The sequence below is a fragment of the Eptesicus fuscus genome, chromosome 5 (assembly GCF_027574615.1).
Source record: "Eptesicus fuscus isolate TK198812 chromosome 5, DD_ASM_mEF_20220401, whole genome shotgun sequence".
NCBI lineage: Eukaryota > Metazoa > Chordata > Mammalia > Chiroptera > Vespertilionidae > Eptesicus > Eptesicus fuscus.
In genome coordinates this window covers 50,992,659-51,017,512 of record NC_072477.1, presented here as the reverse complement: position 1 = coordinate 51,017,512, position 24,854 = coordinate 50,992,659, and the positions used below count along the sequence as shown (strand labels likewise).

The following is a 24,854-nucleotide window of genomic DNA, read 5'->3' as shown; positions in this document are numbered from 1 at the left end:
CCCAGGTTCACTGTTCTATAATTTTGCTGTAATTTTGATATGATCCTAGCAGGAGGTGAGTGTAACTTCCACTTCTCCATTGGATCCTCTCCTTTCTCCATAAATTTTAAAAGGTAGAAATCATAGAGTATGTTTTCTGACTATAATGCCACTAAATCAGTTAGAGGTATTTGAAAACATCCTCAAACATTAGGAACTTAATACACTCCTAAACAAACCGTGAATTAAAGAAATCAAAAGGAAAATCAAAGTCCCGGTTGGTGTGGTTCACTTGGTTGGAATATTGTCCTGTATGCCAAAAAGTGGTGGGTTCAATTCCCAGTCAGGGCACATACCCAGGTTGCGAATTCAATCCCCAGCAGGAGATAACTGACCCATGTTTCTCTTTCATATGAACTAGTCACCCGGTGCACGAAATTCATGCATGGGGGGTGTTTGTGTGTCCCTCAGCCCAGCCTGCACGCTCACCAATCTGGGACCCCTCGAGGGATGTCCGACTGCCTGTCTGATTGCCCCTAACCACTTCTGCCTGCCAGCCTGATCACCCCCTAACCACTCCCCTGCCAGCTTGATTGACGCCTAACTGCTCCCCTGACAGCCCAATTGCCCCTAAGTGCCCTCCCCTGACGGCCTGGTCACCCCTAACTGCCCTCCCCTGCTGGCCTGGTTGCCCCTAACTATCCTCCCCTGCAGGCCTGATCATCCCCAACTGTCCTTCCCCTGCTGGCCCAGTCACCCCTAACTGCCTTCCCTTGCCAGCCTGGTCGCCTCTAACTGCCCTCCCCTGATAGCCTGGTCACCCCCAACTGCCCTCCCCTGCAGGCCTGGTCACCCCCAACTGCCCTCCCCTGTAGGCCCGGTTGCCCCTAACTGCCCTGCCCTGCCGGACCAGTCACCCTTAATTGCCCTCCCCTGCAGGCCTAGTTGCCCCTAACTGTCCTCCCCTGCAGGCCTGGTCGCCCGCAACTGTCCTCCCCTGCAGGCCTAGTCACCCCTAACTGCCCTCCCCTGCAGGCCTGGTGGCTCCCAACTGCCCTCCCCTGCAGACCTGGCCCCCCACACAAATGCCCTCCCCTTCAGGCCTGAGTCCCTCCCAACTGCCCTCCCCTGCAGGCCTGGGTCCTCCCCAACTGTCCTCCCCTGCAGGCCTGGTTGCCCCTAACTGCCCTCCCCTGCAGGCCTGATCGCCCCCAACTGCCCTCCTTTGCAGGCCTGGTCCCTCCCAACTGCCCTCTCCTGCTGGCTTGATCACCCACAACTGCCCTCCCCTACTGGCCATCTTGTGGCGGCCATCTTGTGTCCACATGGGGGTGGCCATCTTGTGTGTTGGGGTGATGGTCAATATGCATATTACCTCTTTATTATGTAGGATGTGTCTCTTTCCCTCTCTCAGTCTCTCCCTTCCTCTCTCTAAAATCAATAAAAAATAAATAAATAAAAACATACCAAAAAAGGAAAATCTGAAAGTGTTTTGAATTGACTGCAATAAGCATGAGGGAACGTTAAGGGTTGATGTAAATGTTCTATATTATGATTATGATAGTGGTTATATGACTATATCCATTTCTCAAAATTAATTGTTGAATTTTAATTTATTGAATTCAGACCTCAGTAAAGCTAACTAAATTTTTTAAAAGAAAAATGTTGAGTCAACATTTTTGGGGTATTAAGTATTTAACCTTTTTTTTTTTTTTTACTTTTCCCTAATTTATAAAACTTTTCAAAATAAAAGTCCAAAATCAAAGACAATTCTAAACATTCCAACTTGTCTTCTTTCAGTAAAATAAATGAAATCAACAGTCTACTTCGCTCCAAGAATTAAACCATCCTGTAATGACTCATTATTCATAAATAACTATATCTTTGTTAATAGGACATATGTAGTATGAGATGAAGGAAATAAATAAAAAAATAAATGACAACCAGTGATCACAGGTACAAAAAGAAAAACATTTAGAGAAACCAAGCATCAAGGAAAAACATCACTTGAGGCAGTGACAACTACACCATTTCAAGAACTTCTTAGCAGTACTGAAGGTCCCAACTCTACTAAACTAAAAAGCTAAGAAAACCTGGGATCCACACCACATGTTCAAATAACAAATTCATTCATTATATATTCCCACTGAGAGTGGGAATTTGTTTGTTAATGTTTCAGCCCTTACCCAATTAAATATTTTTCTATGTACAGCATTTTGTGTTTTCCTGACACCTTGCTATTCAAACTCTGAGGAATGAGTTATATGGGCATATCCTGGAAAATTATTGGCAATGCAGAATCTTGGGCTCCTTCCCCTCCAATCTACTGATCCCCCAAAGTGACTCAGGCTCTACCCAGACCTACCTGATTCCCAGAGTGATATGTATACACATTCAAGTTTGAGAAGCTCTGCAACTTTTCTGTATACAGAAATTCCTTCACTTCTACCAGAAGCTATTTCCTTCTTTTTCTACATGCTTGCTTTACTCTAAGGTTTTAACAGCATATTAACAGGGCTAGTTACCACTGGTGCTACCATTTAAGCAAAAAATACCTTAACTAATGTCACAGGTAATGTACTGATTAGAAAAAGTTCCCAAATAATATATAACTGAGATAGGCAAACTATAACCCATAGGCCTATTTCAGCTGGCCAACTGTTTTTGTAACATAGCTATTTGCTCATTCATTTAACTATTTTCTATCACTGCTTTCATACTAAAACGTCAGAATTGAATGGGCAGAGCACTGCAAAATAGGTATCAAATCTTCAGGAAATCACTTAAGCATTTAGTTTCATTAGTATTGACTGATTATAACCCATCTTTTTCTCCTCTGCAACAGCTCTAACCTAAGATCCATATTCTGTTGCAGGGGATTCATGAGCCCCTTGATTTTGCATACAAATTTCTACGAATATTCTTTGTTGTGTGTGTGTGTGTGTTTGTGGCTGGCACTTTGTTGATTCTGCTTTTCATATTTAAATAGTTTGTTCATCTATTTATAATTCTATCTTTTTTTAACCTACTACACTAACCTCCAAACTATGCTGAATAACTATAAGTGAGGACTTTTTCACTTTGTTCCTAACTTTAATAAGAATATCTTTAGTTTTTCACCATATAACATATTCATAATATTATGTTAAGGTTGTTTCTTCCCATTTCTTAGAAATCTAATATTTTAAAATTCACATGAAAATCTGGCTAAAAGACATTTATTTTTGTTTTTTTTAAAAAGCTTCACATCTTTAAATGAAAAATTAAAAACCCAAAACTACATATGCCTTTTTTAAAATGTATTCCTTCTTTTTCAAAATGTACATTGATAGCTTATGTATAAAAAATATCCTGACTCGATAAACTTTTTAAAGTATTAAATGATATTTATAAATTGGATGTAATAACTTTATTGAGCACATTCTATCTGCCAAGCCCAGTATTCCACATTTTCATTTAATCTACCCTAAAGTAAGAACTATCAATCCATTTTAAAGAAAACTGAGGTTTGAGAGATATATAAAAAGCCCAAGGTCACAGAGCAAATAAGAGACAATACCAAGGAGATTATTTTGGTTTCAATGACTTTGTGATTTTGCTAAAATAATTCTATTACCCTTATCATAAGCAAGGTAAGTCACCATTCACACTTCTGATGTGACTACAAAAAACTGAAAAGGAAAAAATTATCAAACACAGCACATGGCAGGGACCTTTCAAAACCTAAACTGACATCTACCTAAAATGTGGAAAAACATGTAAAGAAATACCAAAGAATGTTTATAGATCAAAAATATATGTATGTATGCATACCCTTGATTTCCAGAGCCAGTGACTGAAATTGGCTCAATTTACTCTACAGCAGTGGTTCTCAACCTTTCTAATGCCGCGACCCTTTAATACAGTTCCTCATGCTGTGGTGACCCCCAACCATAAAATTATTTTCGTTGCTACTTCATAACTGTAATTTTGCTACTGTTATGAATCGTAATGTAAATATCTGTGTTTTCCAATGGTCTTAGGTGACCGTGCTAGCGGTTCTCAACCTGTGGGTCGCGACCTACAGGTTGAGAACCGCTGCTGTAGAGAGTACAGTATGATGTTAGTAATCTGACATCAGTGGAAAATGACAGCTTCCACTGAGAAAAATTTCTAGATAACTGAAGTTTATCTATGTGCCAAATATCTTTCCATTTGAAACATTGATTTTTTTTCCTCTACCTTATCACCTTCTTGAGCTAGGCTCATCCTTATTAACATCTTAATCCTAAGAGGTCATACTGATGTGATAACCTCTATACTATTATATGTTACTAGAGGCCCAGTACATGACATTGTTGGGGAGGGCTGTCCCTCAGCCCAGCCTGCACCCTTTAGCAATCTGGGAGCCCTCGGGGGATGTCCAGGGAGCGGGCCTAAGCTGCAGTCTGACATCCTTAGCGCTGTCGCAGAGGTGGGATAGGCTCGCGCCACCACCACTGCGCTCACCAGCTGTCAGCCTGGCTTGTGGCTGAGGGGCGCTCCCCCTGTGGGAGCACTGACCACCAGGGGGCAGCTCCTGCATTGAGCTTCTGCCCTAACGGTCGTTCCCGTCATTGGGTGTTAACAGTTGCTTAGGCTTTTATATATATAGAAGATTGTGCCATTGCCCGCAGTCCAGAAGCCCCACAATCAATCGCCCTGCAGAGGGAGGCCCTGCCCACCCTCCACAGCGGGCCTCCCTCTTTGGGGCAATCCATCGCGGATCCCCCCCGACCGATTGCCCCGCCGGCCGGTAGCCTGAGCCTCCCTCTGTGGGGCAATCGTGGGGTGATGGCAAGCCCCCCACCCCCGACCAATCACATCACACCAGCCTTGGCTGGCCTGGTGCCAGTGCGTGTCATAGCTCCATCCTGCAGTGTGGTTATTTGGCCAGTTATTTCAAATATTATTAAGTTATTCCTCGACTATTACTTTATTATACCTATACATAATGCATACCAACAGCATTTACATTCTAGTCCTTAGTTGTAGTTGCCAGAAATCTGGCCTTCACAGAGCACACAACAAATTTACATTATACCTAGTACTTACAAACTTCATGGACTATTTAAACATCTCCAAACTTAAAAGAGAAAATAATCTTCTTGTTTATATAAGACAATGTCCTTAACTTTATGAGATGCATACTAAACTGAAGTATTAGGGGTACAACTTACTTTCAAATGGTTGGGGGTGGGGGGTGTTGAGCATATTAGAGAGAGAAAGCAAATACGGCAAAAGATAACCATTAACAAATTTAAATGAAAGGTGTACAAATGTTAGTTGAACTATACATACTGCTAATCTTTCAGAAAGTGTAACAGTGTGCCGAAACCGGTTTGGCTCAGTGGATAGAGCGTCGGCCTGCGGACTGGAGGGTCCCAGGTTCGATTCCGGTCAAGGGCATGTACCTTGGTTGTGGGCACATCCCCAGTGGGGGGTGTGCAGGAGGCAGCTGATCGATGTTTCTCTCTCATCGATGTTTCTAACTCTCTATCCCTCTCTCTTCCTCTCTGTAAAAAAATCAATAAAATATATTTAAAAAAAAGAAAAAAGAAAGTGTAACAGTGTATATCAAGCAAATGTCTATGTATAAAACTAGTAGAATAATAACTGCACTGGATCTATAAGATGGAGAAAATAGATTTAAAATTTTAGAAGAAAAACCAGGGGAGGGGAGTAATGCAATACCAAAAAATCACCTACACACAAAGAGTCTAATATGACCAGCAGGTGTAAGAAGTAGAAAAAAATGTAACCTAAGAGAGCTTAGGAGATTTCTCCCTTTTTACAACTAAAAACAGTATAGTTGTCCCTCAGTTTCCATAGGGGATTGGTTCCAAGACCCTGCAAAAAAACAAAATCCACAGATGTTACATAAAATGGCACAGTATTTGCATATAACGTATATTTGCATAGAAGCTACAGAAGGGAATGGCTACACATCACTTCATTTGCATGGATTCAGCATAGTGCTCAATACATGGCAAATTCAAGTTTTAGAACTTAAGATTTTTTTCCCCTGAATATTTTCAATCTGCAGTTGGTTGAATTTGCAGATGCTAAACCTACAGATATACAGGGCCAACCATATTTTTATTTCCAGTAACTTTTCAAAGTCACCATTTACTAACAATAATCTGCCTTAAAAGAAAATTATTTTTCCTGATTACAAAAGTGATTACTATAAAGATATATACCTTACACCTCACCATCCAGAAATTTAGTAACTATCCTCAATTTTTTAAAAATGAATATGTAAATTTACCTATTACCAAACTGAAATGATATTGTGCATAAATGTTCTACTATTATAATGTACTTCCCCCACTTGATTATAAACATTTTCTAATGTCAAAAAACAAAAATAGCTTGTAAGAACTTGACTAACCAAAAGTCAAATGGCTCAAATACTATCAGTACAAAAAACCTAATTCTGCTCTTGGTAAAATGATCCAATATTTCATACAATGACAGAATGTGACAATCTCATTATACTTTTTAAAGCATAGGATATGTTTCTAAGAGGTAGTATAGTGTTTAAGAGCATGAATTCTGGAGCAGGCTATTTTCAAATCCTGGCTTCCCCAATTAATAGCTATATGACTTTTCTGACCTTGAATAAGTTACCATCCCTGAACCTGCTCCCTTATTTGTAAAATAAGTATAACAGAACCTATCTTATAGAGATGTTGCAAAAAATATTGAGTTAGTACACAAAATCCCCTAAGAACAGTGCCTGGCACATAAGTATCCTATAAGTGCAAGCTATTAATGATTATTTTCCATATTCCATGGGTAGGTAGCATCTTACCTCCCAGGAACACTTGCAAAAAAACTCCTGAATCCAAAACCTACAATCTTCATTCCAATCTAAATTGAAAATAAAAATAGGGCAAAACAGAATGAAAATTACATTAACATCAGGGGAATAATACAATCAGAGAATAGCTTCCTGATGATGGGCCAATGTCACCATCTTTATGTGGAATACAAAATATTATATAACAAAATATTATATAACAAAATATTATGTGGAATACAAAATATTATGTGCACAAATCCTGGCCTGCAGGGATCAGGCCAAAACTGGCTCTCCGATACCTCCCAAGGGGTCCCAGATTGCAAGAGGGCACAGGCCAGGCCAAGGGACCCCACCGGTGCATGAGCGGAGGCGGGGAGGGACCATGGGAGGGCTCCAGGGCGTGTCCAGACCATCTCGCCCAGTCCCGATCAGCCGGAGCCCAGCAGCAAGCTAACCTACCAGTCAGAGCGTCTGCCCCCTTGTGGTCAGTGCACATCATAGCGACTGGTCGGTCAAACGAACAGTTGGGATACTTAGCATATTAAGCTTTTATTATATAGGATAAGCTTAATTTTTTTCTCTATGTCAAAGAAAGTTGATTCTGCCCTAGCTGGTTTGGCTCACTGGATAGAGCATCAGCCTGCACACTAAAGGGTCCCAGTTTTGATTCCAGTCAGGGGCACACGCCCAGGTTGCAGGCTCCATCCCCAGAAGGGGGAGTGCAGGAGGTAGCCTATCAATGATTCTCTCTCATCACTGATGTTTCTACCTCTCTCCCTCTCCCTTTCTCTCTAAAATCAATAAAATATATATTTTAAAAAAGGGAAAGTTGATTCTACAATCTTAAGAATAGGAGAGAAAAATCTGTAAAAATGTTTGACATTATAGATCTCCTTATTTATGGAAAAACTTAATTACAATAAATGAGAGGATGTGTAATAAGGCTGGCACATTTTCATTCCTCAGAAAAACTCCTTATGATCAAGCTGTTTTCAACAGATGTTTCACTTCTATAATTTTAAAATTAGGCACCAAGAGCATTTTACCCCAATATAAAAGTGTATAGTATTTCCTTCCTTCCCTAGCAAGTGTGGCTCAGTTGGTTAGGCATCATCTCATGTACCAAAAGGTTGCCAGGTTGCCAGTTTGATTCCCGGTCAGGGTACATGCTTGGGTTGCCACCCAATCCTTAGTAGATGACATGGCATGCAGGAAGCCAATCTAAAGTTTCATTTTTCATATAAATGTTTATCTCTCTTTCGCCCTTGCTCTTTCTCTAAAAATCAATTTTAAAAAGTATTTTTAAGAAAAGTGTATTTCCTTCCTAAGGAACTTAGTTACCAACTGTCTTAAGCATCACACAGTGTTGACCAATGGTTCTTATATTTGACTAGAGGCCCGGTGCACAAAATTTGTGCAGGGGGAGGGGTGTCCCTCAGCCCAGCCTGCACGCTCTCCAATCTGGGATCCCTCTCACAATCCAGGACTACTGGCTCCCAACCGCTCACCTGCCTGCCTGCCTGCCTGATTGTCCCTAACCGCTCCTGCCTGCCAGCCTGATCACCCCCTAACCACTCCCCTGCCAGCCTGATCAACGCCTAACTGCTCCCCTGCCAGCTCGATTGCCCCCAACTGCCCTCCCCTGCCGGCCTGGTTGCCCGCAAGTGCCCTCCCCTGCAGGCCTGGTCACCCATAACTGCCCTCCCCTGCCAGCCCGATTGCCCCTAAATGCCCTCCCCTGCCAGCCCGGTCACCCCTAACTGTCCTCCCCTGCCGACCTGGTCCCCCCCAACTGCTCTCCCCTGCAGGCCTGGTTGCCCCCAACAGCCCTCCCATGCAAGCCCGGTCCCCCGCAACTGCCCTCCCCTGCAGGCCTGGTCCCCCCCCAACTACCCTCCCCTGCAGGACTGGGTCCCTCACCCAACTGTCCTCCCCTGCAGGCCTGGTCACCCCTAACTGCCCTCCTCTGCTGGCCCGGTCACCCCTAACTGCCCTCCCCTGCAGGCCTGATCGCCCACAACTGCCCTCCCCTGCTGGTCATCTTGTGGTGGCCATCTTTGACCACATAAGGGTGGCCATCTTTTGTGTTGGAGTGATGGTCAATTTGCATATTACCTCTTTATTAGACAGGATATGTATTCACTATGATCTTGAAGTCCGTATACCATTAACAAAATTGTTCTCTCATATGACAAAGGTAGGCTTCCAAGAACTAACATGTTCTATATGTTATATACATGTTCTTAAGTATATTTCAGTAATATACTTAAGTGCCTTTACTGCAATCTTAGAAACACTACTTCTACAACATGACCTCAAACTTAACCCTTTGCACTCGCTTGCTTTTTTCTCGATTCCTTTATTCTAATGCTAACCGTGTTGAGTCACACTCGACATCCAAGTGCAAAAGGTTAAGCCACAGTATCCATTTCTTCACTAGAAACCAGTCAAATAATTTTCTACAAGTGAATATCTATACCTAACAGTTACAAGGAAAAGTTCAAGATAAGAGGGTGTGTCTATAATTAAAAGCATATTTCAACACACCAACTTTTCAAGATAAGCTAGTCCCTAAGAACTAAAAATAAAGCTAGGTGACTTTGAAGTGAAAGTAGTTTTTTTAATTATAAACTAAATCAATCACAAAGAACACAAAACATCAATGATTAAAACATATTAAATGTGTTAAATTTCTACCACTGACTTATGTACAACTTAAAAATCCAAAAGTAGAAATGTGTACATAGATTTCTATGCGAATTTGAAATGCCTTTATACCATTTCAAAAAGTGTAGACACAAGTACAGACAGTAACCCATAGAAAAGGCTGTTACATTCACCCTACCTAAACACACACACACACACACACACACACACACACACACACACACTGGATCCAGCCATCCATCACCTTATCTACCCCAGACCCTGCATTTCATCCTAAACCCACTCTTATTACTTCATCCTTCTCCCATATTATATTCCAAACCATCTGCCTCTGCCTCCTTCCAGAAATCTGGATGTGCAAATAAAACAATTCTGCCAATTGTTTAGTGTTATTGATAACTAGAGGCCCAATGCATAAAATTCATGCAAGGGGCTCGGCCCTTGCAGCCCCGGCTTCGTCTAGATTAAGTTCATCCGGAAGGATATCCGGAAGGTTGTTTGGCTGTCTGGTCTAATTAGCATATTATGCTTTTATTATTATAGGTTATTATGGACTAGAGGCTTGGTGCACAAAATTCGTGCACGAGGGGGTGCACCCTCTCCAATCTGGGACCCCTCGGACATCCCTCTAGCAATCCGGAACTGCTGGCTCCTAACCGCTCACCTGCCTGCCTGCCTGATCACCCCTAACTGCCTCTGCCTGCCTGCCTGCCTGATCACCCCTATTGCCTCTGCCTGCCTGCCTGATAACCCCTAACCACCTCTGCCTGCCTGCCTGATCGCCCCTAACCACCTCTGCCTCGGCACCAGCTACCATGGCTTTGTACAGAAGGACATCCAGAAGAACATCCAGAATACGTCTGGTCTATCAGGTCTAATTAGATTATTACTCTTTTATTAGTAGCATCCCTCCAGTTGTGACAATCAAAACTTTCTCTAGACTACTTATGAATATTTTAGTATCTGCTTTATGTATACATTTTAACTATGCTAATTTCTTTTTTAAATATACATATATTTTTTATTGATTGCAGAGAGGAAGGGAGAGGGAGAGAAAGAGATAGAAACATCAATGATAACAGGCTGCCTCCTGCATGCCCCCTGCTGGGGATCGAGCCCACAACCTGGGCATGTGCCCTTGACTGGAATCGAACCCAGAACCCTTCAGTCCACAGGCCAATGCTCTATCCACTGAGCCAAACCAGGTAAGGCAATTACATGTTAATTTTTTACAGGACACAAAACTGCATAAACACTATGATGTAAGTTCATAATAATAGGCATTTTAAAAGATTGAACGATTAATATTAAAATGTGATAAAATTGTGGAGAAAGAATTACGGATTTTCTTAAATTCTATTTTATGATGTTTGTTAATGATGTTCTGGTACTTCAACTTTGTAAAATACATTTTATCCATCTATATTTTGCAACTAATAGACTGCAAACAAAAGTAGGCCTGGAAACATCATAGTTATGATAATATTTGTATAGCAGTTTACAGTCTCTTCAGCATCCCATTTAACTCTTAGGAAATGAGAGAGCAAATTAATATCTCACTCAACACGTAAGTGTAGGATTCTATCTGTATTCTTTGGAAAAAAAAATCCAAAGTTTATAGCTCAAAATGTGTGTATACCCTTTGCCATCATCAATAGAAACAAAGATCAATGGAAAGAAATTCTGCTCCACAAATTGTTATATGTACATTTAGCTTAAGATCACATTCTTTTTTACTCTGAAATAGAAAGTTCACAATTCACATGTCATCAAGAGTATCAAGCATATTCTTGAACTAAAGAGTATAATTCAAACTTAAGGACAGTAAATATATATTTGTAAGTAAGAATATACTTGTTAATATATTAAATCTAACTTCTCCCCTCCACTCCAAATTCACCAAACTTCTATCTCCCAACTATCTGGAGCAGTGCTTCCCAAATGACTAGTCAAGGATTACTGAAGGGCTGTACAAAGTTTTAATCAGTCCCCAACAAAAGTATAAGCATGTAAGCAGGAAAATATCCCAGACTCGTAACACATATCCCAACCTATAACCTTCTATCTAAATTCAAAACCTTAGATATTTTCAACTTCAGATACTGAAGTCCTCAAAGTTTTATTAAGCCACATCTTCCAATGCAACAGCATATAAGATCTAAATTCAACAACCGAGTAAGCCCTCAATAAATTTTATCTTTACATTAAACATTTGCCAAATTTTACCAATTTTTCTTCCATGTCATTTGTTCTATCCTAATTTATTTCTACAATCACTACCTAATGCAAGACTCAATCACCCAGTTCATCAAGCAGCTTATTTATTCCTTACTGTATCATATCCCAACTCCTCAACATGAACTCCAACCAACATTCCATAATACTCTATGTCACAGTTATTATGATCTAAAATATTAATAATTAGAATCCTGGTTATCCTGGCCCAGTTAGAATTTCCCTTTATTTCCTGCATGGACTCTCCATTCCAAGCAAGTAAACTTACAAGCATCTTATCCTTCCTACCTAATAAGAGACAAATATGCAAATTGACTGTACCTTCGCTATGCCCATGATTGGCCAGGAGGCGCGGGGGGGGGGCAGGACTTGGGATGGCCGGGGTAGCTGATTGGGCCGGTGGGACGCTGAGCTGCGTCGCCAGCAGCGGCACGAGCTCAGCGTCTGCGCCATGGCTGTGCTGCAGCACAGAAGGGGCCTCTGGTGCAGCGAGCTGACGTCCCGCCGCGCGGAGCATCAAAAGCGGGGGAGCTGAGTGCCTGTCCGCTCAGGCAGCAGGCCTTTCAGAAGCCTCCGCGGCGCCGGAGGCTTCTGAAAGGCCTGGTGCACCAGCGGACAGGGACCCAGCTCCCCGTGATCAAAAGCAAAAGCGTGGGAGCTGGGTGCCTGTCCACTCAGGCACCAAGCCTTTCAGAAGCCTCTGGCGCCTGGTGCACCAGCAGACAGGCACCCAGCTCCCCGTGATCGAAAGGGAAAGCGTGTAGGGGACCCTACACGCGCATGATTCAATCATGCACTGGGCCTCTAGTTATACTATAAGCCATTCCCTTATATCTCTAAAAAGCTTTCCCCAACTGGCTGATGTCCCTCCAGCTTAATAAATCCTCATTTCAACTGCAATTACAATACATAAATAGAACTAGAACTATGTGGCTTCATGACTCCTACTAGCTGCAGACATACAATAAACTCTGATGACTAAAGAGTATGTTCTCGCTATACATTCTCACATTGTTTAGTTGGAATTGTAGTAGCTTCAGAATAAATTCACCCAATATCAAAGGGAGTCTAAATTCCTAAGAACTGTTCCCAGCACTGCTATTTCCTGCAACCTAGCTAGGACAGAACTATCCCCACCAGTACTAAGGAAAAGCCTTCAAACTCCTGATAGCAATGTTACTACCCTCATAAGAATCTAACTAATAAGAATATTAGTTTTTCCATTTATCCTTAACATTGCTTCCTTTTCCCAGTATAAAAATTGACAGCTAAACAATCAGAATTACCACTACTGTATTTTTATTCAGAATAATCAGACTTTTTTTTTTTTAAGTTGCTTGGAAGAATCACTAACATTAAATAAATCAACTCCTCCTTTAAAAAAATACACACAAACAAAAACAACAGAAAAACCTGGCACTCTTTACCCAAGCATGTCACATTGAGATGCCTATGTGAAAATAGATCAAATGCAAATCAATTCCTACAATTTTAGTGTCTGCCCTTGTGACTTGGGGCTCGAACTGGAAATTTCTGTGTGTTTTCTGTCCACAGCCTTTCATATCTATAATTTGTCTCCCCAATTAGTGGCCACATAGGCCCCTCATTGAAACTTCATGTTAGCAACTATGTTCAATGATTCCCCTTTCCTGCACCCAAACCTCTCCACACACACAAACTCCATTTTTGGTGTTCTACATCTATATATATAAAAGGCTAATACACAAATCCATGCACGAATTTCGTGCACTGGGCCTCTAGTAGACTATATTTTAAGCTAAACCGTCCCGAAACTATACCTCCAACTTTGGCAAAATTTTTCTATTAGAATGTGATACAATTCAAGACAGACTAGAAATTTAAATTTATACAAATCATAAAGTCACCAACTGTAACACACAACAGCTACTTACTGCAAACTAACAATAAAACACAGTATCAGCAACCTTTGTCATCTAACTTTCACCTAATCTTTCCTTTAAATACAGAGAATACTTCTTAACTTACAACTTACATCCTGTAGAGAATATTACAATTGCACATCTTAGGGTATGTTTAATATCAATAATCTAATATATTAGATTCAGATCAGAGTACTTAAGATTCAAATCTAGAAAATGATCTACAGGCAACCAAATGATTGTGCACTTCATTTGCTGTGTCTTCCTGGTTATTTATCAATTTCTTCTCTCCATTCTACCTTGCCTCACTTTAAGTAGCAAAACAATACATCATGATCCCAGGTGTTCAGAATGTAAGAATAGGGCAATCTCAATACTAAACTCTATAAAGCCAAAACATATACATTAAAAAAAAACAACTTATCTAAAGCTCAAGTATTCCACTTTACATACAAATGTATCAAGCATGATTATAGTTTCCCCACAGAAAATATATTAGATAGAATAAATTAAAAGGTGATATACTCAAGGTTTGCAAGAAAGCCAGGAAATCTAACCCAAAAGTTGGAAATACTATTAACCCTTTGTACTCGCTTGCTTTTTTCTCGATTCCTTTATTCTACTCGGGATTTAATTTTTTAAATACCCCAGATTTTACAAAGCGCGGCAGTAGAATAAAAAACTGAAGTTTCTTTTCATACAAACTTATTTATTTGGATTTTTTTATATCTCAAATTATTGATACATTCAAAGAGTAATTTTAATCTCTATAATTTCTCATGGTGTGATATTTTTTGAAACATTCACCCACATGAAGACCTGGTTTACATTCATATGTTTCGCAAATATAAATCGTCTCTCTTCTTCCTCCTTTGATTTTTCTGTTAGAACAAACAATACAATCTTTGTGTTTTTTGTTAGGGTGAGGTGTGATTATATGGAGCTTTCCATCTAAATGTTGCTCTAAGTTAGTGGATAATAATCTACCCCTGGAAGTTAGTGTACCATCTCTGAATTCTCCAACAAGATCATGTACTAGTTTCCTAATAAATTTCACATGCGTTATCGGTTTTTCATTTTTTTATTTTTTGGCATCAGTTGAGACGGCATTTACATTTTACTTGTCCTTTCATGCTAATGAAAACAAGAAAAGATACTGGAAAAATAGACAAAAATCCCCCTTCCCCCCGCCGCGGTGAAACTACGTGTCGAGTGTGGCTCGACATATGAGCTGCTACCGATGCTAACCGTGTCGAGTCACACTCGACATCCGAGTGCAAAAGGTTAACACTAGCTACAGGAATGAAAAATACCATCACCAAGAATGCCCATTTCAATTGTTTCTGAAAAAATAAAAAATAGCAACTACAACAGAACCCAGAACAATAGCAGTTGCACTTAGACTAAACCTCAATCATTTAAGAAAATATTAAATTCAGTATTAAATACAGTAAATGTGTACATCTTAGGGAAATTTCCATATGAATAAATAAAAAAAACAGCCACAATTTTAAGCCTGGTCCCAGATTTGTTATATGGGAATCTTCTCATATCTGAACCTGTCATCTCCCAACATTTTAAGAAAAATGTAACTTGTTGAATTTATTGCTTCATTTCAATGTTCTTTATTTCAAAAGCATAGTTTATATTTATAACCCATTCTTCAAGGAAAAAAAAGCCTTAGTTGGGTTTTGTTTTCTGGTTTTTGTTTGGTTGGTTTTGGGGTTGTTTTTTTAATTGATTTAAGGAAGGAAGGGAGAGATAGAAACATCAATGACGATAGAGATTCAATGATTGGCTGGGGATCGAGTCCACAACCTGGGCCACGTACCCTGACAGGGAACTGAACCATGACCTCCTGGTTCATAGGTTCACAGCTCAACCACTGACCCAAGCCCACAGGGCCCTAAGTTAGTTTTTATTGATATGACCCTCAATCAATTTTCTAAGTCTTATCTCGGTAGGAAAAGAAATGATTTATTATTTAATAATATTTGCTAACTGAGATCAAGATATTTAGAAAAACTAACCATTCTTTAAGATCTTCAAATTGTTGGTATTATGAAAACAGGAATTTTAAATATCTGATAACCTAATGCTAGATAAAATCATATGTCACAGTACAGTTTTTATTAACAAATTTTTAAGACTATGAAAAAATAAATTACAAAAAATATACAGGGTGTCCCAAAAACATGTATACACACTTTAACAGCTGACAATTCAATTGCTATTTCTTTCTTTTCAACCACACTAAGCTTTCTTCTTTTTTAAAAAAATATATTTTAATTGATTTTAGAGAGAAAGGGAGAGGGAGAGAAGAAATATCAATGGGCTGCTTCCTGCATGCCCCCTACTGGGGATTGTACCAGCAACCTGTGCCTTGACCATGCAAGAGGTCAACGCTCAACCACTGAGCCCCACCGGCTGGACCAGACTAAGCTTTGAACAAAGGAAATTCATCCTAAAATGCTACTGTTTGAAAATGCAGTTGAAGTACAAACAATGCCTTTATAAATTACTCTGAGTATACATTTTTTTGGAGGGTAGGGGGAGAGACACACAGGATGTCCCCAAAAAAATGAATACTAGTGAACATTTTTAACAGCTGATAACTCACTTAATTTTCACTTCTTTTCAGGTTTAACTGATTTGAAATAATGGGTGAAGCCAGACTAAGCTTTGAACAAAGAAAATTCATCCACCAGACTTTTTTATGGGGATACATAAAAAATGAAGTTTACAGTACAAAATCAGCAACAGTTGACAAATTGAAGACACACAAATACTGAACAAAATGATTCTTGATGTTTGCCATTCCATTGCTTCATGGTATCAGCAATGCCTGGACCAGAACGGTCATCAGTTTGAAAACAGGCAATCACACACACACACAAAAATTTTATTTCTGTAGATTCTTTCAAATTTTAAAAATGAACTGTATGTTAATAAACACTAACTTTATAATCATTCAAACTGTGTATACATTTTTTGGGACACCCTATATATTAAAAGCTGGATAAGAGGTTACAGTAAAAAAATAAGCATTTTTTAAAGTTTATGAAAGATGAAGTCAAGGCAAAGTTGTGAATATCATTCCTACAGGATCCAGGCAGGTAACGAAAATGAGTGAAATAGGCCATTTCTATTACCCACAGAAATGATGGAAACTGCATTGACTGGTAAGCACATTCCCAGTCTAAAGAGGGCAGCTACTGTTCTACTACTCTGCAGACAATAGGAATGCAGCTAAGTAATGCCTGGATGTTCAAGTCTTCCCAAAAATCAAGAAATCCATGAATTTTATTGAGAAATTTCCCAATTTTTCAATGTCGATCACTAGCTGAAACTTACAAATACTGCAAATCAAAGAAAACACATCTATAGGATGGTTCAGTCCAGAGGGCACTTCTAAACTAATGTGTGAAAACTGCTTTCATAAAAGTATGAGAGGGTAATGAGTAAAAAATTCAAGCTTTGAGGTCAAACAGGCTTGTGTTTGAATGAATGATGCTAAAAAATTATTTCTTCAAGCCTGTTTCTTCAACTGTATATATCACCACTCTCTCATTAATGATGAAAAACTCCTAAAACAATTCCAGATACACAACACACATTACAGAAATAGCTCTTACTCTTCCTACTTAACCCTGCAAGTCCTTAGGAAAATTTTAAATATATCAGATAATAACACCCTTAAAGACCTTAAAAGTTATAAAAAGGACATCAGAAAACAGAGGTGCCTGCCATGTCCATTGCTCTCAATCCCCTGCTACTCAGAGAAGTCTTGTAGAAATACAGAGAAGATACTGTTAACTTAGGGCAGCAATTTCCAGCTTTTTCATCTCATAGCACACATAAACTAATTACTAAAATCCTGTGGCATTCTGGTTGAAAATCGCTCACTTAGGGGATGGCTTGAAATGGGCCTTCTTAAAGTGCTACAGCTAACTAGATTGTCAATCTCCAGTTAAAAAGATAAAGAATCAGAGCTCCTTAAAGAAAAGACCAAAAAAAAAAAAAAAAAAAAAAAGACTAAGTGTCTGTCTCTTTAATTAATTTCATAGACCTTTACTTGCTGGTAGAAATGGAAGAAATAGTTTATACTTTTAATACTTTGGGCCAAACTTCCAGAAGACTTATTTCTATAGAATCCATGGTACAAAGCAAAGCATATACACCAGATTTTTAAATATTAAAAATGTCATACTGTACAGTTCATTTTATGTCTAATTTCATGAAACCAAAACATGTACTGCTACAGCTAAAACACCTTTGGACCTCTCAAACAAACTACTTAATTTTTTTAAAAAGAAAAGACATCAACTTGCAACATATCTGTGTTAAAAAGTAATATTCACATATACATAAAAATTCTTTGGGCTATATTTAATAAAAATAGGTCCAATAAATTTCTAACGTAGTTACAAATAATTTTAAAAAGCATTTTATGTATGTATTTGAGTATATGTCTACATAGACACTGAACTCTAGAAATTTTACACTACCTTCCTACAAATATAGCATAGGCTGGGATATGTGCTAGAAACAGACAACATTAGAAAAGTTTAAATTTTATCATTTCAAACACTTTATCTCTTCCAGCTTCCATCATATTAGGAGGAAAAATAATTAAAACAAAACAGTGATTGATAAGTCAGAAAGGGGGAAGCAATTAAAAGGTTTTATTAAGTACCTAAAAATTATTTACACTTTAAAGTTAAACCCATATTTCCACTACTAATTCTCCTAACCTGCACAATCATAATCATTCTCTCACACATTAAGACAAATATGGAATTTCATTTTAATATATTTTATTCTACATATCTCATCATTTAAACTTCTTACAAACTTGATCATAAATATCTCAGAACAGATGAAAAAACTGTATTACCATCAAATTACAAATATCTCCATGTACCCAAAAGCTACAATCTTGATGCAGATTTTAAAATCAAATACTTATGTTGTTTTTTAAAGTTCTGCTTAAAACAAATGTTAAAAAGTGTAACCTTTTAACCACTGTGTAATGCAAAATGACAGTTTATAAATGATTTCAGAGTTCTGAATTTAGAAAATGTCCGTGTATCTGCCCTGGCCAGGTAGCTCAGTTGGTTAAAGGTTTCGGGTTCTATCCCGGGTCAGGGCACATAACAAGAATCAACCAATGAAATGCATGAATAATTGGAACAACAAATCAATGTTCCTCTCTCTCTCTCTCTCTCTCTCTCTCTCTCTCTCTCATAGTAAATAAAAATTTTTAAAAAGTTACTGTTAAAAAAAAAAGAAAATGTGTAACAAGAGTCTTAACCCACAAAGATTATGCTGTTACTTTCTTTTTTTTAACCCTCAGACTACCCCAGTTTTTATTCTTACTGTTTAAATCTTTAAAAATAAAGGACAGTTTATATACCACATCAGTAGTTTAAAGTATCTCAGGTGTTTGTCTTACTGTTTACTACCTCATATAAATCACAAACGCCTTATAATCACAAAAAGTGAAAACTGACAGAAAAGTGATTTACTGGAAGCCCCATTTAGAAGGTATATACAAACGTTAAATGAAAAGGCTCTTATAGAGGGTCTCTAGCACATGATACACTAAACATCTACTAGAAGCTCTTAATCTAAAATGTATTATCTAATAAATGAACACCACAAACTACAGCCAAAGTTTACCTACAAAGTTATCGACCTCGGACTAAGTAGAATACAGGACAAAAATATGCTTGGCTCTCCAATCATAAGTCAAAGTGACAGACAAAAAGAACAGAAACTATATATACTACATGAAATATTCAGATACTTTTTTTAATTATCAAATTAGGTTATACGCATCCAAAGCATTCCGGAAATTTTTTCAATTCAATGCTTTAAAAAAATACATTCGAGTTTTTAAGTATACTTTTTAAGCCTACCTAAAATAAAGCATTTACACAACAAAATGATGCAGCTGGTCCTAGGATACAACAGAAACAAAAATCTTCAAAAACCCATGTAATCAAGAGTGTTATGTGCTTTTAGTAACTATAACTCCCACTTGGGGGTCAGGGGGTTGCCTCTGTCTTGACAGCTACCCTGTCCGTTCCACCTGGGAGTTGAAGAAAACTCTTCAAAAGTTGGGCCACCCACCGACCGTCGCTCTGAGAGACCCAATCCAGCCTACAAGGTAAAAGAACATCCCGAAACGGCTCACCTCCTCCCCACCAAACCCTTTCCCCTGGGCAACAGAATGTTTTCACTGAACGTCAACACACCCTCCGGCGAACCCTCTCCCAACACTCGGGCAGAGGCAGGGCAAAGCGGAAGCCACTCGGCTCAGACAACCAGGAGACCACGGGTACCCCGCCGCCCGCGGCCCCTCAGTAGAACCGGGTCGGTCTGGACCGCCACCCCCGGTGAAGAACAATTCACCAGCCCCGCCGCACAGATCCCGCAACTTCCCACGAGCCTGCGCCGCGGGGCAGACTCCGGAATCCGCCGCCGGGCAGGGGATGAGGGCGGAAGGGTGCGGGAGAGGGTGAGCGCGCTGCCAGGACGGCAAAGACCGCCGGCCCGCGGCGGCTGCCCCGGAGCCAGGCAAGCGGGCTGGAGTGATGGAGCCACTGGCCTGGGCTCCACGGCTCTCTCCCGGAGACCCGGATCTCCCAACTTTGCTTCTCTGGGAGGCGACCCCCACATCCCCTGCCACCGGGGCTGTGGAGGGCGGGGAAGGCCTCGCCGGAGGCTCGGAGCCTCCTCGGCCCACCACGGAAGGGAACGCGGTCGGGGTACGAGGGACAATAGGGAGCGGGGAGCGCTGCGCGCCTGAGTGGCGCCGCCGGCCGGTCGGGCTGACTGACGCGCCCGCCGCGCGGCACCACCGGGCTCCGCTCGGCCGGGCCGCCGCTGCCGCCGCGCGGTCCGCGGGGGTCACGGCGCCCCCGACACTCCGGGTCGTGCCTCACCTCCCAGCCCCGCCGCCCAGGAGAGGAGCAGAATTAACACTCTCAGCAACACCATCTTCCGCTGCCGCCGCCGCCGCCTCCTCACGGGTTAACAGCAGCACATCGATCCGGAGGGAGAAGCTGAAGGGGCTTGGTCCGGAGACTCCACGGGAAGCCGGGACCTCCCGCCGACCGGAGAAGCGGCGAAGCACCTCCCTCTCGCTCCACTTCAGGGGCCCGACAGGCTCCCAGCTCCTCCAAAACAGGGACCTCCCTCCCGCTCGTTCGTTTCCTTCCTCCCTTCCCCGCTTTCCTTCCCTCGCTCCTTTCCTCTTCCCTATCTCCCTCCCCCAAGCCCGGGACCTCCGCCTCCTTCCTCACCACGTGATGCACGGGCGCCCAACGGGCACGCAGAGCCGCGCCCCTTCCTCCCGCCCCTCCCCCTCCCCGAGGCGTCCCAGGGACGCGCGCATGCGCGCGGAGGCCGGTTCTCGGGCGGCCGGGCCCGCCGCCGCTTCCTGTCCGCCGGCGGAGAGCTGGGATTGGGCTTGGGAGGCGGGGTTCCCTCTGGTCCCGCCCCCCAGCGGGAGCGCGTCTTCGCGGATCGAGCTCCGCTAGTTCTTACAGCTGCTAAGAACTGTCAATTGGGGTAAAAATGGGAGAATGAAGGAGGTTAAGGGGCCGCTTTCCACTTCTTAACAAGGAACGGAGATTTTTGTTTCTTTTTCGGCTTCTGGTGATGCACTACAGCTAATAAGTAAACAAAAAGCAAGGTACCAGCAAGCGGTAATTATACTGGCGACAGTCACCGGCGATCAGAACACAAATGTAAACACCTTCAAGCATCAGAGAGGAAAGGCACAGCCTAAGGCATATTTTTCTGAGCTCTTTACAGATTTGTGTCACAGCCCTGGCCTTAGCCGTTCTAAAAGCCTTCAGCCTAAACCACAAAGGTCCTAAATCTCCAGCCCCCCAAAAATGTCCTCTTTAACACTTTCTCTGTCCCATCTCTGAAAGAACTCTCAAATCTCCCTCATCTCAACTTCCTAACTTATTTAAAGTTTATATTTTGTTTCTTAGTAACTCACTTTGGTTCTTAAAACTCGTATTTCATGGACGACAGATGGAAGCAGAAGACCTAAAACTAGAGAACTTTAAAATAAAATGGAAGGAAGGAAGGAAGGAAGGAAGGTACTTGAGGTTGGTCTTGGCAATGATTTTTTTGGATATGACATCAAAAGCACAAGCAATGAAAGCAAAACTAAATAAGTGGGACTACATCAAACCAAAAAGGTTATGCACAGCAAAGGAAACAAGAAAATTAAAACCTTTGAATGAGGAAAAATATGTCCAAGTCGGATATCTGATGAAGGGTTAATATCCAAAATATATAAAGAATTTTTACAACTCAATAGCACAGAAGCAAACAATCCAATTTTAAAATGGGCAGAGGAACTGAATAGACGTATTCCCAAAGATATTCAAATGACCAATAAGTACATGAAAAGATGCTCAACACCACTAATGATCAGGGAAACACAAATCAAAACCACAATAAGATGTATCATCTCACCGTCAGAATGGCTCTGACCAAAAAGACAAGTGTTGTAAAGGATGTGGATAAAAGAGAACCCTGTGCACGGTGGTTGGTGGGAATGGAAAGTGGTACAGCCAATACAGAAAACGATATAGAGGCACGCCCTCTACTGGGGATCAAGCCTGCAACCTGGGCCTGTGCTCTGACTGGGAAGCAACCAGCAACCCCCAGGTGCACCAGATGATGCCCAACCAACTGAGCCCCACCTGCCAGGGCTCATGGAATTGTTTTGATAATTAAATTAGTTAACCTTTATAAAGTGATTAGAACAGTGCCTGGCAGGCAATAAGTGGTTGTTAAGCAAAAAATAATAATAATAATAGAAATACCTTGGTCCTTCCATGAACACTCAAACATCCATTAAAAAAGAGTAATTAATAGCATTGTTTCCTTACCAGTATAATAAATGTGCTCCTCAAGTTTTAATAATGAGAAGTTCAGCAAATAAGTCTGGCCGTGTAAAGTATATTATACAACTAATACTACAGAAAAAAAGCTTGTTGCACAACTTGAAACCAATCCAGTAAATGTTTCGGGGTTTTTTTGTTTTGTTTTGTTTTGTTTTGTTTTTTATTGACTTCAAAGAGGAAGGGAGGAGGAGAGACAGAAACATCAATGATGAGAGAGAATCATTGACTGACTGCCTCCTGCACGCCATACACTGGGGATCGAGCCCACAAGCCAGGCATGTACCCTTGGCCGGAATCGAACCCGGGACCCTTCAGTCAGAAGGTCAACGCTCTACCCACTGAGCCAAACTGGCCAGAGTCCAGCAAATGTTTCAACAATTACATTTTAAACTTACAACTACTAATAAACTAACTGCTTGCTGGATGTCTCACTGTCATGCCAAACTCAACATATTTAACTTCTTATCTCTAATAATGGCACCAGTAACCTTGGTGGAGAGTAGAATCATCTTGGACTCTTCTCTGATTCTCTTGTTGACTCATAACCAGTCACCAAATATTAATTATTCCCTGAAATTGTCTTTCTTGTGCCTGTAACCTTTCTCTTTCTACTACTGTCTCTGGTTTACACAATTATTTTCTCTTGCTTAAACTGCTACAGCCTCTCTCACTCCAGTCTCTGGTCCACATGCTTTCAAACCCCACCTCAAGCCACTGCACTTTACTTACATTCCCATCATTCCCAAGAAGTTACTCTTTGTAAGGCCTTCAAAGATCTGTTAACCCTGGCCGGTTGGGCTCAGTGGATGGAGCATCGGCCTGCAGACTGAGGGGTCCCAGGTTCGATTCCGGTCAAGAGCATGTATCTTGGTTGCGGGCATAACCTCAGTGGGGGGTGTGCAGGAGGCAGCTGATCAATGTTTCTCTCTCATCTATGTTTCTAACTCTCTATCCCTCTCCCTTCCTCTCTGTAAAAAATCAATAAAATATTTTTTTTAAAAAAAGATCCGTTAGTTATTAATGCCACTGTACTCCTTCACTCCTTATGTAACTCGATCTCTTGGTCAATTAACACTCTTTCCTCAAAATTCCCTTTTCCAATATTACCCAAAACCTTGCCGTCTCCTGATTTTCTTCCTTACTTCTTAACTGCATCTTTTCCCTGGGCCTTTTTCTTCCCTTTATTTTTTAAATATAGCTGTTCCTTGGGATTTTATCTTTGGCTTTCTTATCTTCTCATTCTTCACTTGCATGATTATATTTTTACTACCCCCAAGAGTCTATGACTCGCTAAGCTAAAAAACTCCTTGGAAACAAAGCCTGGGTGTGTCTTGTCCCAAATTCTACCCCATTGCCTCACAGATATTCAGCACTTTTCCTGGACCTGTGCTCCAAGCCTCGGACCTGTATCCTAGTTGCACCATTTACTAGCTGTGTGACCTTGACTACATTAAGGTTCCTGTGCCAGTTTCCTAGTCTCTACAGTGGGGAAAATAGTAATACCTATCTCAGAGGGTTGCTGTGAAAGTTAAATAAATTAAGAGATGTAAAGTACTTCGAATACTATATGGTACATAGTAAGCATTATAAAATTTTAGGTGTTGTTATCCTTACATATCCAACATTTACTAGCTAACTCCTCCCTGAAGTTACACAGCCACACCAAATTCAATATGTCCCAAACTGAACAAGCCCCTACACCAATCTACCCAAATCATTTCTTTCTTCCTACATTTTCTATTTTGTTTAGTGGCAACACCATCCGTGCAATTACCTAAACTGCTGCCCCATCCCAGTAGGTCATTAAGTCAGCTTTTATCTCCATCCTACGAAGTTTCCCCGCCTACCTCTACTGCCACAGCCCAAGCTCTGATCTCCTTGTCTTGCAATACCCACTCCCTGACATTTTGCCACCACTGCTGCCAGAATGATTTTTTTTATTCTTACCTGAGGATAGTACATTAACTTTAGAGAGAGAAAGAGAACAAGAGAACGTGAGAGAGAGAGAGAGAGAGAGAGAGAGAGAGAGAAACATTGATGTGAGAAACACTATCAGCCACTCCCCACCTCCTGCACCCCTACACCTGCCCCAACGGGGAATCCAGCCCACAACCCTTCAGTGAATGGGAGGATGCGCCAACCAACTGACCTACCCGGTTAGAGTCAGAGTGATCTTTTTTAAAAAAATATATCATTTTAGCCCTTAGCCATGGCCAATGTGTCTCCTTTCTAACTGCTAAATTGGATACTGCCTGATTTTAATCAATTTTTACTCAATAAACTCATAAAACTTTTCTGTGTAAAAAGGGG

At 40.9% G+C, this 24,854-nt stretch overlaps 1 protein-coding gene across 2 annotated transcripts in view; it reads right to left on the bottom strand.

Moving 5' to 3' along the window:
* Nucleotides 1–20,868, bottom strand: part of ADAM10 (ADAM metallopeptidase domain 10) — a 158,302-nt gene extending 137,434 nt beyond the window's left edge. For both annotated transcript variants that reach the window (XM_008143193.3, XM_054716196.1), the window contains exon 1: nucleotides 20,559–20,868. In XM_008143193.3, the coding sequence (XP_008141415.1) occupies nucleotides 20,559–20,613 (55 nt within the window). In that variant the 5' untranslated portion in view covers nucleotides 20,614–20,868. The remainder of the gene's footprint in view (nucleotides 1–20,558) is intronic.
* Nucleotides 20,869–24,854: the final 3,986 nt, after the last annotated feature.